The sequence below is a fragment of the Hermetia illucens genome, chromosome 2, assembly GCF_905115235.1.
Source record: "Hermetia illucens chromosome 2, iHerIll2.2.curated.20191125, whole genome shotgun sequence".
NCBI lineage: Eukaryota > Metazoa > Arthropoda > Insecta > Diptera > Stratiomyidae > Hermetia > Hermetia illucens.
In genome coordinates this window covers 165,890,459-165,911,428 of record NC_051850.1, presented here as the reverse complement: position 1 = coordinate 165,911,428, position 20,970 = coordinate 165,890,459, and the positions used below count along the sequence as shown (strand labels likewise).

The 20,970-nt window shown below is 41.0% G+C and overlaps 2 protein-coding genes across 2 annotated transcripts in view; one reads left to right on the top strand and one right to left on the bottom strand.

Annotated features, from left to right (window-relative positions):
* LOC119647983 (uncharacterized oxidoreductase YjmC) overlaps positions 1–7,505 on the bottom strand; it is an 18,642-nt gene extending 11,137 nt beyond the window's left edge. The window contains exon 1 of the mRNA XM_038049366.1: positions 7,084–7,505. Coding sequence (XP_037905294.1) covers positions 7,084–7,294 — 211 coding nt within the window. The 5' untranslated portion in view covers positions 7,295–7,505. The remainder of the gene's footprint in view (positions 1–7,083) is intronic.
* LOC119647984 (dnaJ homolog subfamily B member 13-like) overlaps positions 1–20,970 on the top strand; it is a 23,499-nt gene extending 2,529 nt beyond the window's left edge. Inside the window, exons 2-5 of the mRNA XM_038049367.1 lie at positions 19,217–19,417; positions 19,475–19,823; positions 20,093–20,451; positions 20,506–20,970. Coding sequence (XP_037905295.1) covers positions 19,217–19,417; positions 19,475–19,823; positions 20,093–20,451; positions 20,506–20,681 — 1,085 coding nt within the window. The 3' untranslated portion in view covers positions 20,682–20,970. The remainder of the gene's footprint in view (positions 1–19,216; positions 19,418–19,474; positions 19,824–20,092; positions 20,452–20,505) is intronic.

Here is a 20,970-nt window from a genome sequence, read left to right as displayed (position 1 = left end):
TGAAAGAAATTACAATGATGCATCTATTCGAAATCTAGGTCTCAAAATAGATCCCGTTCCAATATCTGCACAAATAAAGTTAATAATAAATGTTACCATATTTTGGAAATTTACAGGAAAACATCCTAGAAGTACGAAATTTAGCATCATTAGCAATAATGCAGGATATAATTCTGGAAAGTTTGAAAGCCATCTAACTATTGTTAACGAATTCATTGAAAGTCAAAATATTGCATTTCATGTCAATTTATTCCACTCTAGGACATGTATGAGGTCATCGCCATATGTATAAAGTAACTTATATGAATGGAGACGCTTTCGCTTTTCTTTTTTATCGGGAGGTGTTCAGCAAGATGAATATGTGTGTACATATGTATACTTTTGTGCACAGAGTAAAGTTGGAATACGTGAAGATACGTTAGACCAATTTTAAGCACAATATTTATGCCTTTAATTTAGTATGTATATATGCATATTTTGTTTGGCAATATTTGACGGAATATTTTGCATTCTTAGCTCTCTACGAAAGGAAAAACAGCATAGAGAGCTACTTACATAAGATGAACACAAAATCTTTATACCTGAAGCGCCGAGCTTAACGGCCGGGAAATCAAAATTGGTTGGGTAGTATGTGGGAGACGAATTTGGTTGCTCCACCAGTTGTTATAGATGCTTAGATTATGGACACATGTCTGCAACCTGCCTTAGACCAGATAAAAGGGCAGCATGTTGCAGGTGCGGCCAGGTTGGTCATAAAGCCAAAACCTACAATGAAAAGAGAGTTGCGTTCTCTGCAGTGATTGTGACGCGTCTGGTGAGAAGGTTACATATATTGCTGACTCCGCGGTCCACATACTGTCCAGCTTTCAGAGCAGAATTGGAAAGAGCTAGGACGCGGTTAACATGATCCGCATCATACAGTTCAATATGTACCAAAGTATAATCGCTCATAAGTTGCTAGCGCGTTCACTGCGGAGTTGAAAGCTCATTTATTGATAAACGCCCGCCTTAAGATTCTTGTCCAAAGTCGAGGGAATGACTTTGCCTGGATTCGGTGCTTAAGGGTAGCGTAGGCTTGATGTTCATGTTTGACTTCAATGCTAGGACACTACATGCGCCCAGGTTCCATTTAAACATCGGATCCATGGCGATGTTTCGGCACCCAGGTTGCGAAGGCAGCAATTCGGACGCAACATTCACGTGGAATTACTAGTGTCGCTGATGGACAGTTGGCGAGTTCTGGGAGACTTCTCGTCCAGCGACCATCAATATATCGCATTTGAAGAGGTTGCGTCACCTCTTGGTTTGTTCCTGTGCATCGAACTTTAGGATAGTAAAAACCAGCAGATCCTTTGAAGCTTGTCGAACAGGTGGAAGGCACTCCGGAAGAAACGTAAATGCAATTATGAACTTGATAGCGACAGCGTGCGGAGCTTCTATTCCCAGGAGAGTATGAAGACGTGGCAAACATTCTATGTATTGGTGGACAGTAGAAATTGACGAGCTCCGGAAGGAAGCATGCAGCACAATGACAGAATTCAGGCAAAAGGACACTCCGCAGCACAATAATTAAAAGCCAATTTCGCCGCTGGCAGGACGTAGTTGATGATATCAATAACAGTTCGTAACAGTTGATGTTAAAAATGTCTTGGATTCCGTGAAATGAAAAGACTAGATAGACTAGACACTAGATAATTCATTCCACGCACCGAGGTATTCCTTGCGGATATTGAGGGGTTATCTGAGAAACCGCTCCCTGCTTTATGAGAAAAAAGTCAGAGGAGGATAGAGGTCCCGTCGGCGGTAGGACAAGGATCCATTCTAGAGTCAGACTTCTAGGAAGCTTCTTACGATAGTCTGCTAGGATTCGACATGCTAGAAGAGTGGCGCCTAATCGCACGCACTGTTGTACAGGTGCAAAACAGACCTAGCATATTGCTCCGTCAGGTAAATGGATGGATGACTGCTCATGGTCTTCCTTGGGAAAAAAAGAGAATAGTTATTCTGACTAAAAAGGGAATTCCGACCGGAACAGAGTGCTATTTCATTTAAAAACTACAAAATCAAATGGAGCAGTAATTATCGCGGTCACGATAGAGGATACCGCGAGCGCAAATAGACCGCGGTAATAGTTGCAATTACCTTTAATCCGATATATATCTTGTTCACTGCTTTGTCCAGTACAGGACGTCCGTATTGTTATCCTTCTTTATATAGAAGGTGCTTCAACTTCATTTAACCTGCGCAGTAAAAAATTTGCAGCAGCGGAGCAGCACAGAGATAAACATACATAAGTATCTACAACGAAGCGGAATCCAGATTTTCGGGTAATTTGAGGCTCATTACCGACGCCTCGCTCTGGAGAAGAGAACAATTTGTTCCCGAAATATCGGTATTTACTAAATAAATACCACATTAGAGAGAGAAACGTTAATCATCGTTTTTTTTGTGGCGAGTGGTATAATTCAACATCCAGTTCAAGAGGAAACGCATCAAATTCCTAGTATCCGGGAAATTTAGTTACGAAACCTAGGATGTGCATCATTCGAAACATTCACCTTAATGTCCATAAATTTCGATATATTACTATATACGGCTAAAACTGTTTGAAATAAAAACATGAGGTACATACATATGTACGATGATTAGCACTTAGGTGCAACAAAGAGCCGTTGAATAGTGACTATCATACCCTTTTATTGCTACAGAAGCGAGCTCCAGAATATCACAGCAGTCTAGCTTCTGAAGCTTTCTGCATTGCTAAATGTTTGCATTATTATTAGTGATTTTCTAATAAGACTGACATCCATACATACATCAATCAAAGTATTATACTTATCATAGCATGGGCTAGTGTGGGTAGATATTTGCTTCAATTAAGTACTTGATTCAATGTTCAAGTACCATTTACACTTGTAGATAGTACATACATATATTGTAACATTTAGTTCATTCATTTATTACAGCAATTGATACTTGATCGGCACTATGACCCCATTATCTTATTGTGTATTGTTTTGTTATCTGTAACGAAAATGAACTCGATAAGTGAAATATGCGCGTCAGATGTTACATTGGCCGGACATTTCCAAAAGGCCAATTTTTTCCCTATTGTTTTGAACAATTGTCTGATAAAGATAATTCAGTAGTTATTCTTTCAGAAAAGTAAGCAAATCGAAAGCGATGAGGCAGTTATACTCACAGTAGCAGCAAAATACCGGGCTTCGACAGCATACTTTTTACAGTCCTTAAGCCGCCTATGATAGCATAGCCAGGGTAAAACTGTACATGGCCATGAAAGAATTCGGTATGCCGACGAAATTGATAAGACTGACTAGGCTCACCCTAACCAATGTGCGAGGCCAGATAAAAGCAGCAGGATCACTCTCAAGACCATTCCACATCAACAACGGTCTACGACAAGGGGACGCCCTATCATATGTCCTCTATAACCTGGCCCTCGAGAAAGTGATCCGTGATGCTGAGGTAAATGCAAAAAATTAATGAAGGCAATTAACAATCTGCTGAGGAGGGAGGAGCTTCGGAGGAAAGTTACAAATAACGACAGAAGCCGCAGTTCATAACTGATCCTGCCCCGCGATGTAATACTGAAATGGCAGTCCCGTGGGGTAAGCGAAGGAGAAGGAGGTGCTTTTAGGGAGTAAAAGTCTCACACACACACAACCTACCGCTGGCTCCTGCCATAACCGTATGGCATAAGGTTTTCAACCTTTCCACCTTCCAACGTATAAAAAAAAACAAGTCGGGAAACCGGAAAGCTGGGCGCTTCAGGTATGAAAGGTTTTGTTTGCTTCTTCTGTGAGTATATTTGAGTGTAGAACTATCCCATGTAGCCCGTTATGTATATGCGTTTAGCATGTCTGACTACCCATTTCAGTGTGATATTGATATTTAGTTGCAGTAAATTTACATGGTAAAGTTAACTTGAACTACTGTAACTTTGTTACTAATAGTATGATTTTGATCAAGCTTGGGGATAATATGCTTCATATTATATTTTATACTACTACCAACTTTTATAACTCTGAGATAAACTTAAAGGGGGTTTTACTCAATTTCCCCCAAAAAATGGTAATGTACTATTATTAACTTAATTTGAGCAGATATCGACATGGAGAGTATTTTGAGCCTGGACACCATATAGAGGCAGCTTCACAAATTTTTTTTCAGATTTTTCGGTTGGGTAGTTTCTGAGAATGGGTCCGTTAAAGAAATCATCACTTTCCACCCCTCACACTCCCCGCCTTTTTAACAAATCTCAAAACTAAGACCGGCGTCAAAAAGTACTAATCGAAACCTTTCATTTGATATCCAACATGAGTATATTCAGTGAAAAAAATTTTATACCCAACTTTTATATATATGCATACTAGTGACCCTGGATGTGAGAAATGCATTCAATTCGGCCAATTGGAACCTAATACGGGAATCCCTGGCGAAGATTGGTATTCCCGCTTACCTTGCAGCTATTGTCAACAGCTATTTACAAGAACGGATGCTTTGGTATGACACTGATCATGGACCCCAGGAGTACGTTGTCTCCGCGGGTGTCCCACAGGGCTCCGTACTGGGTCCACTGCTGTAGAACATCATGTACAATGATGTTCTTAATCTTCCCCTTCCGGAGGAAGCCACGGTGGTGGGCTACGCCGATGATATAGCGCTAGTTGTTATCACAAAGCATCTCTAAGATGCTGAGTTATATTCATGCGAAGCGATCAGTGCTGTTAAGGGTTGGCTAGAGAGTTCTGGTCTGACACGGAGGAAAAAACGGAAGCGGTCCTCATCACCAAGCGCCGTAAAAGAAATTTTGCCCGTATTCAAATTGGGAATCATATCATCACTTCTAAGCCTGCAATCAAATACTTGGGGTGATGATAGATGGGAAGCTTAGCTATAAGCCACACGTGCAGTATATTTATGACAAAGCATCCACTGCAGGTGTGGCCCTGACAAGGATGATGCAGAACGTGGGAGGGCCACGGCATGCTTCCAGGTTGCTTATAGCTAGGATAGTGAGTTCGATCCTGCTCTATGCAGCTCCAGTTTGGGGAAAGGCATTGCAGGCTACATTTAACGCTAACAAACTGAGTTCAGTCTACAGAAGAACAGCCCTAAGGATATGCTCGGCATTCAGGACTGTCTCAGATGATGCAGCATTCGTCATCTCTGAAAAGATGCCCATTGACAGACATCTTGGCAGATGAGATGACGAATATATATAATGCGAAATCTATCTCTCCTTTATCGCAGACGAAGAACGCCGAAAGGGAGAGATCTCTAAATAGATGGCAACACACAGGCTCATTCCTGCCATCAAGGAGTGGTTGGAGAGACGGCACGGTGAGATTAATCATAATCTTACTCAGTTTTTCACGGGGTATGGAGGATATCGCCAGTACCTGTTCAGGCTTAAACTAGATACCTCACCCGATTGTCCAAACTGCGATGGAGTCCCAGAGGACCCAGAGCATGTATTCTTCCACTGTCCAAGAGTGTGGATGTGTGGAGGAAAGCAAAAACCTAGAGAAGACTCTAGGAAAGGTGCTCGTACTAGTAAATCTGGTGTGAAGAATGTTAGCATGTCAGGAAGACTGGGTTGCAATCAACCCCATAGTCGTATCTATCCAGAGCAAACTGGGAAAGGCAGAGGAGACTAGAAAAGAGGACCAAGCTAAAATGAGCTGACTCCGCCCCGTGATGTAACACCGTACGGTAGTTCCACGCGGCTTGGGGAGTCGGGGATGGTTTTAGTGGGTAAGAATCCCACACGCTGGCGTGTCTAGGCCAGTGTCTTTTTAAGATTTCCACCTGCTCAAAAAAAAAACGAAAAAAAGACAGACAGACAGACAGACGGACAGACGGACCTTGAACCGATTTTAATAAGTTTTTGTTTTGCAAACAAAACCTTAAAAAAAGGTTGTTTCTACTTACTAAAGTCACCTGATGGGAGTACAAAACGACAACAATAAAAACCTTATTAGCCACGATACTAAGAAGTTTGACGCAATTTTGAGTATCGACCAAGTTTTTATATACTTGCTCTAGCAAATATATTATGTATGTTACTTATCTTTTATTTTTCCTAAGCGCATTCTATACTCTGATATCTTCATATTACTCGAATTAATCTATTAACTTCTATATATATACCAAGGATATCGTCATTTTATAGCGTACATATCCGTACATATATCTATGAGTATAAGCAATAGAATTCAATTAATAAATTGATCAATATTACATTTCATGTTTTTGGAGTTTCAATGACAAGTTCAATGAGGGTTCCCTTCAGATTTGTACGTAATGGATCAATCAATCATTTGAACTGATTCGACACCGTACATACTTCCATAGAATGTAGAACTTCTAAACCACCTAAAGAAAGCTTTCTCCCAAGACTGTCTATACACACGCGTATACTATAGGTTGCCTTTCAGTTTTTAATCAAATCTATATTCTCTCAAGTGTGACCGCTTTCCCATGAGGTAACATCTCTCATTCGCTCATACTCTCGCCGGCTCAGCATTTCCCAGTAATAACGATCTGGCTGAGAATTTCCCGACAGTTTCAAAGAAAATTCGCTTTATTAAAAATACCTATCTTCTGACGGCATGAGCTGTGACTCGCCAAACAGAATCTACTTCTGAGTTGGATTTTCTGGAAAGTGTTTAAGTGCGTTTAATGATAAAGGCGGCGACATTGTTTAGATAAGCCAAAATTTTTGGGTCGATTAGTTCGGAGATAATTCCTATCACTGACTGGATTACCACTACGCGTAGTTTCATAAGTCGAAACATAGTTCATAATGAAGGTCAACTATTACCTAATTTTTCAAAGCATTAATAACTAACTAGAACATAAGAGGTTGACCCGGGTCGGTACTATTAATTACCATTGACCGACAATTTAATAATCGTTAATTTATATGTCGGGAATATGTTCTCCAACAACGACGTGCTCTCTTTATTGTGTTCGAGAGCGTGCCTATGTGCTTTTATATATTATTCATTTTCAGGGCTATATTACAATCATTTCCGAAAACACCGCACAATCACTTACAGCAGGAGTAACCAGCGCCAGATGTTCTTGGGACTATGTTCGAGGATGGGTTAGATGTTCCTTTCGAGGTCGTCACTGTGGGGTGAGCCGAGTTGGTAAATGTGGCCCATTGGGAATTCCTCGGATGGGTGGTTGTCGAACAACAGACGGAGGGTGATGTAACTGCTCCCCGCTTCATCGATTGTAAAATTACTTTGCACCGCAAGGCCATATCGCCGATCAGCTGACAAACTCAATTATTACACTATAAACTCTCTTGAAACTTTAATTTCTAGTGGAAGACTTCGTTTCGATAGTGCGCTTAGGACGCAGCAACGCTCAATTAGCACGCACTTATGACTAAAAGCATCACTTTAACCGGCAAGTAATAGCCGTGAATATAAGACACGTTCAACTGAATTTCAAAAATCAAACATTTAGCGCCAACCCTCCGCAGCAAAGTGGAAATGACGAGAGCGTCCGAAATACAGCAACTGAAGATAAGTGTACTTGTGTATCTGCAAAGAGTTCTTGAACCGACTCGAAAGTGCTTTCAATACGCCCGAAGACGGTAGGCAACATGGGTTAGTGCCTCACTCTGGAAGCAGTAACTACTCCAGTGAAGGTAGTAACTAACGTATCTAGAACTAGCTGGAAATATCTTGGGAAGGGAAGAAACTCATAAACATAAGTTCAGCACGGAATTCAACGGATTACAGAAAGCTTCGATGCAGTCACTAATTTGCTTGTGGGAAAGCGCGAAATTTGCGACGGATTCACTATATAGTGTGCAAGCTCCTAAGCATAGGATCTAGGCGACCGGTTTAACCGATTATTTATAGACCACCTTGAAAAAACGTATGATATTCGAATGCCATGTGCTTTTCAATGTCGCGAGGGGGCGGCTTAATCTTGTTGTTTGGAGAGCATATAAATTTCTGTGGTACTACTGAAAGCAAATGTGGACTCATATATATACACAGTTGTAGGTATGACTTGTTTTTTGTTTGGGTATGGAGAATCAATGAACCTGGAGTTCATCGCTCAATAAAGACGTTTAAGAAGCTCAATTATGTTTGACTCGGATTGGATATCTGTTTGAGTTTTTTATGTGCGAACGATGGCCGTCTTTCGCTTACTGGAAAAATACAGAATGGAAAAATGTAAATCAGATTTGATTTGATTTTATTTTTGATTGTGACTTACATTTAAATAGTAATCATGGCTATACAAGCTTATATTTAGCTCTAACTTAATTTTATTTCAATAGGTGGCTAATAGTAATATAATATATATATATATATATATAATATCCTGGCGTACCAGGTTTATCCTCACCTGATTTGCAAACGCAGAGCTGCATGCGACCAAGCGCGTGTCATGGGTTGCGGATAATGACATGACCCACCGGGTCAGCTACGAATATCGCAAGTTAATCTTGTAAATAAATAGCCGCGGACAAGCAGAACGTTTCCCTTTGTGTTCGTCCTCCCTTACCGATTCTTCCCGTTCAGGGGGAGTAAACCTCCTTAACAAATCCGTAATCCGGGGTGAAGGAATCGACGCGCCTATCGGATGAATTGCAGTGACGTTACACTGTATTTCAGCGGCTCCCCTCCAAATATCTTCCCTACCTTTGGAGGTAACCATGGGACATTGCAACATTCGGGCTCTGTTGCAGGGTTGACTGCCTCCCCAACACTCGTCGGAACAGAATTGGGGAAAATATTTCAAATTCTTTTAATGGGACCCCAGGGACACGAAGACAGTACCCAACACGGTTAAGGGTCGTTCAACAACACCAGAGCGGATCTTCGCCCTTGGATGTTTTGGCGGTTATGCCGTCAACCACCAAGGACGGGAGACCTAGGCGTCGTATGGTTTGGACGAACCAACTTAACGAATTTATCGTCCGCATCTATTACCGTGTCACAGATTTGGAACGGAATCCATCAGGCTACAGACATCGACTCCATGACGCATTCATGACCCGCTTCCCGGAACTAAGTCATGTTCCGGAGCAGAACGTTGTCAATCAATACCGGGTGATAGTGAATAACAACCGAGTTGCCTTACCAACTATGCAAGAAATCTTCCAAAAGGTTTGACTTGAGCTCGGGCTGGAGTCATCAAATTACCGGACTAGTCAAAGGAGTAACACAAGTACTCCACCTGTAAGGCACTCCATGAATCCAGTAGTCAGGAGAAGCTTAGTAACTGGGGATGTCGACCCAATTTATAATGAGGCTTTGACCGCATTCCAGGTCGCATTCACAGAGTATGCTGAGATTCTCCCAGACGCTAGGCCAAAGATCCGAAAACTGAAGTTTACTTCGGCAACTACTAACATCATTGCTGCCGTTGACAGAATTTTGGCTGATCGTTTGGCTAGCGATATTACTACTACAGAGGTTCACAGTCTGATCTACGTTGCAGCTGCCACGGTTATTCGTCTCCATAATCAACATCTTAGAGCGAATAACAGAGGTATGCGCAGAAGGAGGGTTTTGACTCAACAAAAAAGTCGAAAAGTTTAGAAAGGAGGTTGGTCGTGTCACGCAACCACTCCTTGGAAATCCATCACCAAGAGTGCACAGATGCGTTGCGAACATCATTGGAAACTACCATCTGTCCAATGATATGCCAATCGAAGAAATCCTCGAGGTGCTGAAGCAGAAACTTGCGGTATGCTCCAATCGCATCCGTAGGTATCAGAAAAGCTTTCAGCGAAGGACAGACAACACCTTGTTCTTCCAGAACCAACGGGGATTCTACAAAAATCTCACCAACTCAGATAGGGAAAGTAACCTCGATCTGGATCAGGCAGAAGACTTCTGGAGAAGTGTTTGGAGCGAATACAGCCGTTGCAATTTAGAAGCAGCGTGGCACCCACACCTTATGCGTTCATGTGAGGCCCTCCCCGAAATGACCATGCCTGACGTAACTGAAGTCGACGTTGAAGCAGCCCTTGACAAGGCAGGTAACTGGAAGGCGCCAGGAGTTGACAAGATTCACAACTTCTGGCTGAAGCGGTTCAAGAGCACTCACAGGATATTGGCAAATCAATTTAATCAGATGATTGCCGATCCTGATTTAGTTCCACCATTTTTCACCAAGGGGATAACTTTCCTCATCCCCAAGGAACAGGGTGCCTCTTGCCCTTCAAAATGTCGACCAATTACTTGCCTTCCTACCATCTACAAGGTCTTCACATCAGTTCTGTGCGCGAACATCTCAAAGCATCTTGATGTTCATAAATTGATAGCTGAGGAGCAAAAAGGATGCGCAAAAGGCTCCCGAGGCTGCAAAGAACAGCTTATAATCGATACGATAGCTGTAAAGCAGGCTGTCCATCAGAAACGAAATATCTCGACAGCCTACATCGATTATAAACCAGCCTTTGACTCCATATCACATTCGTGGTTACTACAAGTGTTACGCTTGTATAAAATCAACCCGAATGTCGTTCTTCCTTTAAGAACAGTAATGAAGAATTGGAGCACGTAGCTATAAACATCAGGAGAGATACCAATCAGGCGTGGCATTTTCCAAGGCGACTCTCTAAGCCCACTGTGGTTTTGTTTGGCTTTGAATCCGCTATCGCATCTTTTGCATGAAAGCAAATACGGGTTCCAAGTCAAGCATAGCATATTGTCGAAATGTACATTAAGCCATTTGATGTACATTGACGACATTAAATTGTATGCCAAAGACGAGAACCAACTTCGCTCCTTGCTGGACATCACCATCCAGTTCAGCAGGGATATCGGCATGCAGTTGGGTTTGGAAAAATGTCGCATGAAAACAATTGTTCGGGGAAAACACACCGACAACGAAGGATACAGCCAAAATAACATCCGAATTGAGGGTATGGATTCGAACGACGTCTACAAATACCTCGGCATATTGCAAGCAACACCTCCTGCTGTGGCAATAATCAAATCTAAGTTGCTGGGGGAATTTGAACGGCGTCTGGATCTTGTCCTTAAAACTGAGCTGTACGGGAAAAATAAAATCGTGGCAATCAACACCTTCGCCATTCCCGTCCTTCTATACACTTTCGGTGTGATACAGTGGAGTAATACTGATTTAGAATCTGTCAATAAACGGGTAAGGGTAGTTCTTGCAAACAACAACATGCACAATAGAGCTGCCGAAAAATTGAGGATCACTATCCCACGTCATCAGGGAGGAAGGGGGGTACTTGATTTAAAAACGTTGCACTACAATCAAGTGCATTCTCTTCGTGAGTTTTTCTATGAGAAACAATCCTCTAGCCAAATACATCAGGCTACCGTCATGGCAGATAATAAATTATCTCCTTTGAACTTGAAAAGCAAAGAATGGGATCCCATGTCGAATGTTACTTCAGTCCAACAGAAGATCGACATGTGGAAAGAGAAACCCATTCACGGAGGTCATATAAAAAATTTGTTGTTGTCAGGCATTGACATCGAAGCCTCAAACAAATGGTTGACAAATGGTGTACTTTTCTATGTGACCGAAGCATTCCTAACTTCAATTCAGGATGCTTCGCTCCCAAGAAAAAATTATAAACGGTACATTCTTAACGACTCCTCAATCACCAACTCCAGTTGTAGGTTATGCAGCTGTGAAGAGGAGACCATCCAGCACATAACATCTGCGTGCAGGATGTTGAGCAGTACCGAGTACACCAATCGTCATATCTCCGTCTGCAAGATTCTCCATCAAAACCTTTCGTTGAAGTATAACTTAGTGGCAACCTACCATCCTTACTATAAGTATACTCCGCAGAGAATCTTGGAAAATGATCGGGTCAAACTACTGTGGGATCACACTATTGCCACTGACCACAGTGTTAATCATAACAGACCCGTTCTAGTTCTGCTTCTGAAGGAAGAACGAGCGTGCTTTATAATCGATGTAGCCATACCGTTGGATCGGAACACTGTTGAAAAACAGCACGAAAAAATCCGGAACTACGGTCACTTGGCAGACGATATGAAGCTGACTTGGAGACTACAAAAGATCGAAGTAGTCCCAATAGTAATTTCAGCGACGGGATTAGTCCCGCAGAACTTACATAAAGCGCTGAAAACGCTCGATCTTAGGGGTGGACTATACATGAAGATGCAAAAAGCGGTTATCCTTGCAACCTGTGCTATAGTCCGAAGAGTCCTGTCCGGTAACAATCTGACCTAATGGGTTTCAGTCTTGATCCGCACTGTCTTCGATATAAGATCCATGTCTCTATAGTGTAGAACCTCCGCGTCATTGGCTGAAGTGTTTGCGACAATCGGGATGTAGTAATACATTTTCGCATGGTCGCACACACTTTGCGTTAAAACGCATCATCGCTGTGATGCGGGCCTTTGGATGTTGCCTTCAGCCCATCCTTAGGTTGGTCGCCCCTCGGTCCGGTTGGGCGGGAAGAGGGTCCACTTCTATGATGCAATCTAATAAAACTCTCAAAGACCGGTTTTAAAAAAAAACTGTGTGTTTGAAATTATCAACATTTGAAATTCAAACAGACTGAAAAGCACGCGCCATGTTTTGTGACATCATCACTCGACCCCCGAAACTTCAATACCCCGGCAACTGGCAGTTACTCATGAAAGTATAAAATTGTCAAAATTAATTTCTCGCGTGAAATTTCAAGGAGGACCATAAAGTATTGTTTCGTGCCTTACTGCACAAAAAACTCTACAAAAACCCCGCAGAAGGTTTTTTTTTGCTGTCCCGAAACGAGATTCTCGGAAGAAGTAGATCACCATCGGCCGGCGGAATCCAGTTTCTTTGGAGTCAGGTTTAAATTGTGAGGATCATTTCAATGTGAGTTAATATTATTTAAACTTTAACTCGAACCTTGATTGATAATATAGCATTGCGCTAGAATTTTGTGTCACTATTATTCAAATCAAGTCACAAGAGAAAAGATACCGCAGAATATTCAACGTGCCCAAGGTTTTTTTTGAGTGTAAATCCATTTTTTTGCCGTCAGTGAAAAATGTCAGAATTTGCTATATAGCTTGTTACCATTGCTGCCGAAATGTAAAGTAGTTTGAAGGATTGTCCATTCACGCACCGATTTCCCACTTACCTGTTAAAAACTGATTCATTACTTGAAAAGTAACAAGTGGCAAACACTAAACCGGATGCCTTCAAAATGCTCGCCCCGTTTTCTTTTCCACCTTGTGAGAATTCAATTTTCAAACCATTATAATTAACAAATGAGCGTTCCGAATTGCCTTTTTAAGGTTTTGTGTGAAACAAAACCTTATTAGAATGGTGACGGTGTCTGTCTGTCCGTCTGTCCGTCTGTCTGTCTGTCTGTCTGTCTGTCTGTCTGTCTGTCTGTCTGTCACACCCGATTTATTCGGAAACGGCTAGACCGATTGTCGCGAAAATTGGTGAGAGTATGTAATCTGGTGATCCCTTTACATGCAGTAAGTGGCGCCATCTAGCGTTAAGTTTAAGGGGGGCTCCCCGTACATGTGAATGGAGGGTGCAAATTTTTTTTTCACAGAATGTAGCCAAGTAGGGTATCAAATGAAAGGTCTCAATTAGTACTTTTCGAATCTGGTTCAATATTTGATATTAGATGAAACATAGGGGAGTCAGGGTTGAAAATATGACCCACAAAAAGTGTAACAGGTCTCGTTCTCAGAACCTATCCAACCGAAAAATCTGGAAAAAATCACAGTGGTGCATCTCTACGAAATCTAGGCCTCAAAATATATCCGGTTCCGATATCTGCACAAATAAAGTTAATAATAGTATATTTCCACATTTTAGAAATTTACCCGGCACCCCCCCTTATGTTCATCTCAGAAATACAAAATTTGGCATGAGTGTAACGAAGAATATAATGCACAGTTTGGTCAAGTTTGAGGAAAATCCAACTATTATTAACAAAGTTATTGGGGGTGAAACTTTACAATTTTTTGTGAATTTCGTGCACTCTACAACCCGCATGACGTCATCATCACATATCAATTCGTCAATACCACAACGAAATGAATTTTTATGAATTGGGTCGCAGACAATTATTTTGTTTTAGTTTTTTAGTTATTTGTCAACCAGACATGTGTATATGTAGGTATATAATATATGCGTGCTAATGAACTTTGCGGCTAGTGCCTAATTCAGATAGATATAAGACGTAAATCGGAAATATGGGTACGATAAATTTAGATATGTGCATATATGTGTACAGCAGGTAATAGGCAGTTTGTTTGTTTAGGGTGAGCATGATATCTATGGCTCTAATATGTACGTATGTCTCGTAGTTTGGAAAAATATGAAGGATTATGTTGGATTTGTAGCTATATACGGACAGAGAAATGTGCGTCTCTTACATAACACAAAACCTTTATACCCGAAGCGCGAGCTTCCGGTATTCCGACTTGTTTTTAACAGATACTACTATTTCGGCGTAAAAAAACATATAGTCATTTTCTAATGGGGGGAGCATATTGTTTGTATTTTACTTCATGTTGGTATAATTATTTACGCATCGATCATAGCACTATTATTTTTAAACAACTTATCAATTACCTGTGATGGCATTAGTAGTAAGAAAATTAGTTAAAATGTTAAAGATAAAATGAGAAGATACTCCTGTCGATGTGTCGAAATAGCATGAAATAAAGGGAGGAAACATGGTCGAAAGTGGGCCATACACGCATGTTTACTGAAAAACACTGTTTTTCAAATCAGAAGAAATTTCATGTAGACGGATTAAATAGTTAATGCCCTTAGATAGATAAAGAATCTAATATGAATCGGAATTGCCGTTCACGAAGAGAAGAATTAGTCGTGGAATTGTCGTCAACTAAGAGGAGAATTAGTCATGATTTGGTCCAAAAACAGTATATACAGGAGTTGAAACTAGTCAAAAAGCAGGACAAAAAATGGATCATTCGGTTTGAGGCCGAGTCAAGAGCGTAGTGCGTTCTGCACATCTTTTAATGCATTCATTTTCATTTTATTATTCCAATAATGACTTACAACTAGACAATGATTACTTACTGCTGTCTTAAGTAACGGCTAATTGATCTTAACTCTAGCAAACGGGTGACTATTACATAGTTTGGCCAACCCGACCTTCTCTGTAACTCTACGTTACTGTGTATATTATTCTTTATATACATCGATCTGGACAATTTTATAACTGAACTTGGCTTTTTCAAAAACTGCGCCCGCACTAAAGGCGCGAGAACGTTGAAATTTACTTACTTAACCTAGTTAAAAGTAACTTAACCTAAGTTGAAATTAATGTCCATGTTTTTTTTTTACAGTTGGTATATAAGTTGAAAAAATCTCTATCCACCCCTACCAGGCAAAGAGTGTCAAAAAGGGTGAGGATGTTGGGTCTGAGGGATGAACTCACGATTTGGCAGGGCCTTAAGAATGCGGCCAATGGGGAGATTTTACCCTGTTGGTAGAGAAGCCGAATAAATGGGTTGCGGTGGTCCTCCGTTCTTCCGAAGAACTTTTCCATTAGTGTGAAAACGTATTCTCGAAGTGGTTTCACTTTGGCTTGCCTATACACTTCGGCGTTTTTGCCGATCTTTTTAGTTTTCCAGTTGTATGACAAACCTGTGCAGTGCCTAAGGATTCGGCGTTCGAATGACTCGCATTTTGCCATGGTTTGGTTGGAGCATGAGATCCAAGTTGGTGCTCCGTAACAGATAACGGGTCTTATCAGGATCTTATACGAAGTCAGTTTGGTTTTGGTGCTGAGACCTACTGTCTTGCGAAGAAGATACTAGATGCTACTGACTGCACCGCGTGCCTTGCTGATAGCGAGCTGAAGGTGGGGTTTGAACTTGAGGAGTTCATGCAGAGTTACTCTCAAGTATTTGATCGAACTAGATCTGCTCACTGTTCCCGATTCTCATTTTCAAGCGTTTAGCTTTCCTGTGGATTCCTCTAAATCCTAAGTATCTAGATTTTCTCCTAAAAGTGCAGATTTGCGTTTTTCCCTCATTTATCTTGATTCCCCAATTACGGTAGTACCTGCAGAGATCTACAATGTAGTTCTCAACCGCTTTGGCTACCCTGTTGGGGTGGAGGTTCGAAGCGAAGATAAGTATGTCATCAGCGAATTGGATCAGTTCAACGCCGTCATCGGGGATCGGAACGTCAGCCGTGAAGATATTATAGAAGGTTGGCCCAGAAATGGATCCTTGCGGTACTCCCGACGTTACCCGCAAGAGATGGAAGAATGCATTCCCCACGCTGACAAAAAAGTGCCTATCTGCGAAGAAACTTAACACAATTCTAATTATCGGTTCTGGGAACTCATTATCGATTAATTTATATATAAATCCGTTTACCCACACGGAGTCGAAGGCTTTTTCCAAGTCTAACACACGTGCTGTAGGTTTACAATTGACGTTAAGTCTTGAGACGAAGTGTCGCGTAGGTAGCTCAGTGCGTGGTGGATTCCGTGTTTGGAGCGGAATCCGAACTGGTGGTCAGGGATAATTTTGTTGCGATTACAATGCTGGACTAGCCCAAGTTTTCTCAAACAGTTTGCCAAGATTGGATAATAGGAAAATGGGCCTGAAATTGCTTGACTCGCTGCAGGTGCCTTTTTTCCGGATCGCAATAATTTTTGCAACTTTCCACGTGGACAGAAAGTAGCCATTATTAATGCAATTGTTGAAAATTGCTAATAAAAATTTCAATGAGGCTCTTGGGAGGTTCTTTATTACAAAGTTCGGGATTTCATCAGGCCCGACTGACCTTTTACCATTGAGGTTTTTGGTTAAGTCGGTGAGTTGAGGTAAACTCAGAAAATGTTGCGATTCCGATGGCTTGACTGAGGTGTTGGTTGTGGTGAATTTTGTTAGCTTCTCTTTTAATGCATTGTGTGTCATGTTTTTATAGGACTTCTCTGTGTGCGAATCCAAGTACTTAGGCAACCCTTGCAAACAACCAATTATTCTTATTATTCTGTGGAAGGGAAGTCATACTGCGTACTTAAAGAGCTATTGTGCCTCTTTTACTGGTTATATTGTATCTATTAACTATAGTATCCCAAGCAAGTCTATAACCGCTGGGGAATTTTAGTATACTTCCTACTTCCAACTCTTTGGACTGTGCATCTGGTATTAAGTGTTCTCCCAGGTGCCTTAACCTATTTTGCACAAGTGCGGGATACTGTCCCAGAACGTAGGTTTCATCACACTCCGCGCAGAATCTGCAGGCAGTGTCCGTAGATATCCCTAGCTTCCCTAGGTGATATTAGTCGGCAATGACCGGTGAGAATTCCTGCTATGATTCAAGGGATCTTCTTGATGAGGCTTAAACAATCCTTTGGCGCTTGGGTTCATATCCCCCAATAAGCACCCTGAACTGCTCCATTCCTGGTAGGCTCGCCCAGTATAGTTTCCCCAACCGTTCTTCTTCATTTTTTAATGTCATGGCCTGAAACCCGTTTTCGATTCCACAGAAGGGTTCTGACCCGTGTAAACGCGCCCGTGCTTCGCTCTTGGCTACTGCGTCCAGTACCTCATTGCCTTCCAACCAATATGGCCTGGAAGCCACAGTTTCCAAACCTTATTATGCGTATTTAGTCTCTTACAGCGTTTCCATACCAGTTTAGAGTTCACCTGGTTGAACCTAAATGCCTTGATCGCCGCTTGGCTGTCAGTCGGAATAGCAATGTTCTGTCCCCTGTAGTTCCTTTGAATATTAAAGGAGGCACATCTGTCTATCGCGTATATTTCCGCCTGGAATATGCTAGTATGCTTGCCCAGTGGCTCCAAGTACATTTTCCTTGGACCAATAACACAGCACCCGCTTCCTCTACTGTGGAAGATTCGACAGTGTACCAAGCAATCAGTAATCAATAAACAAACAACTCATGCATACATAAATACAATAGGAAATTGATGAAGTGACATTGCGATATTATTCGCTTCACCAACTTCTACGATGGATTTAGGCACCAAGCTGGAAAATTTCTATAAAAAACGCACGCATCACACAAATTGGATCCAATACCAATAAGGATGCGCAGAACGCAACTGCCATCTTGGCTGAAAAGCCCCGTTTGTCTTGTAAAAATTCAAGGCTTGCCTAAGCAGTTTTACCTCTTGTGTATAGTGTTCTTGGCTTGGTTATGCCTGCTATCTGATGTGAAAATCATAGGTCATTGCCTAAATGATTGAGTTAATAGACTAAACAAGTCGGGAAACTGGAAGTAGGACGCTTCAGATATGAAAGGTTTTGTGTATTTCTTATATAAAGACATTTGATTGTGCATTCTCCCCTTTAGTACGTAGCACGTAATATATGCATATATTATGTGGGAGTATCCACTTTCGGGTGATATTGACTTTTTTTGGAGCCTAGTTACCGGTTGGGTAGTTTGTGAGAACAGGCCCGTTAAAGAAATTATCACGTTCAACCCCGCACACTCCCCACCTCTCTAACAAATGTCAAAACTAAGACCGGCTTCGGAAAGTACTAGCCGAGACCTCTCATTTCATGCCACTTCATCCAGGTTGCGTTAATGCGTGAAGCAATTTCATTACGCAGTTCCCCATTATGTGATAGCATTGACCCGGGATATTTAAAACCCTCAGTTCTGGGCAAATCATTACCGCTAACAGAACTGAGCTAGCTAGTGACCGTCGCTATTACTCGCTTGAGAAAATACCTAATAACGTTAGATACTGATGAGAAGGAGAAAGTGGGAACACAACAGTGAAAGAGGGCAATACCATCATTGCGGACTATGCAATGGAATGAGCAACTATCCCAGAATAACCAACGAGTAGTTCGCTCTACAACTACAGGAGAGTGTATGAGAAGTGCAAATTTCTTGGAAAATCATAAGACCAGGATATTAAAGGCGCATAAATGTATTTGGCGCCCTTTTCCCGTGGGTAAGTCTAGCTACGGGTTTCGACTCACTTATTCCCTTCTAAAATGAAAGACTGCATTACAAGACAAAAAATTTCAACATTGTCGTTTCAGAAATACTCAATTTGCTGCAATTTTAAGGAGAACCCGAAAATATATTTACTTATAATAATAGAACACTTGGATTTGCCAGTGTCAAAAATTTTTGAATTTTGAAAAACAGATCAAAAACCTTAATCAAATAAAATTCTCTCAAAAATGATCGAAAATAAAGAAACAGATTTCTATGCAGTACTCAACATACCACGGGATGCAACGCCTGAAGAAATAGGGATTGCTTACAGAAAAATGGCAATAACATATCATCCTCACCGGGAGAAGGATTCAGATAATATCTATAATCCCCCTGAAGGAATAAGCGAAATTAATCATTTACCAGCTTTACCGCCATGTGTCCAGTGGGCCTATGTTAATCGTGCATATGATGTGCTATGTAAGCTTTATATAAATTTTGGAAATTGTATGTAATTTTTAAATGTAATTTTTAAAGCAAATCCTTTACGACGTGAAATCTACGATCGCTACGGTGAAGCAGGATTACAAAATGGCGTCCCTCTTCCTCACGGCTTCTTCCAACCATACGAGTATCACGGCGATTACTTCAAGACATATTATGAAGTTTTTGGTTCATATTCTCCTTACGCAGACGTCATAGAAGCCGCCGTTAATCCACCCCCTCTTTACTCTACCGATCATGGTATCGGAGTTAAGAAAAAGGATCCACCGGTTGAGAAGCTGCTTTACTTAGATTTAAAGGAGGTTTTCTTTGGTGGAGTAAAACGTATGCAAATTCTGCGACATGAATTTGTTGACGCTGCTAAAACGATAACTAAAATTAGGTAAGTACATCACGAGCGGTCTTCGGTTTAGCCAATTCAATTTGACTAGAATCCTCCACCGAACACGACCATGAAAAAAGCAGCTACAGCCATTAAAAATTAAGTATCCTTTTCGGTAATAAATTTTATTCTTAGTAAATATTCACATTTTTTAGTAAGACAAAAGGAAAAGGTTTCGAATTATTAATTTTAAATTATCATGGCTTTACTCAAACCCCTGATATAAGTTTTGTTAATCAGCAATATCCTTTTTCCTAACACGATTTCAGAGAGAAATTTTTAGTCATTCCTATTGCTCCTGGCATTCTACCTGGAACGAAAATTACATTTCCAGAAGAAGGTGATCAAGGACCAGGTCGAATTCCCGCCGATATAATATTTATAATAGCCGATAGGCCTCATGACATATTCTATAGGCGTGGGTCAGATTTGTACATGGATTACGAAATCGAACTTAAGGATGCATTATGCGGTACAAACCTGCTAATCAATACAATTGACGAGAGGAAGCTGTTCATCTCAATATCAGATGTAATACATCCTCAATACATCCGCGAAATGAAGGGTGAAGGACTCCCCAAACCCACTGCCAATGAGAAGAAAGGCAATTTGTACATTCGGTTCGATAGTGAGTGTAAGGGATGTTTTTTTAAAATAGATAATTAACACAGTTTCCTCCTAGTTAAATTTCCAACACTCGTTCCAAAAACTATGAAAGCTGATGTTGCGAAGTTATTCTTACAAATTCGTGAAGAGGAAAAAAAGGATAATGCGGTAATGGCTAATCGACGTATGCTTGGATCATTGAAAAAGCAGTCTTTGGCCTTCGACGAAAAGGAGGAATACAGAAATGTTTAAGCAAAGTCCTTATCACTTGATGTGAAGAAACTTCTTAGCTGTTAAACTTTTTATGATTGAAATTGAAATATTAGAAAAGAATGTTAGGTTTAGAATGTCTCCTCCTATTTTAAACATATTTTTTGCCCTTCTGATTTTATTTGCTATGAATTATCTCTACCTCATTAATGGCCCGACATACCAAGTCGGTCCTCTCCCAGTTTAAGTTATATGTTATGATCAGATTCAAATTAGAAAAAGTATTGTTCAATAAATTTCTTTTGAATTTATGATGATTTACCATCAAAAG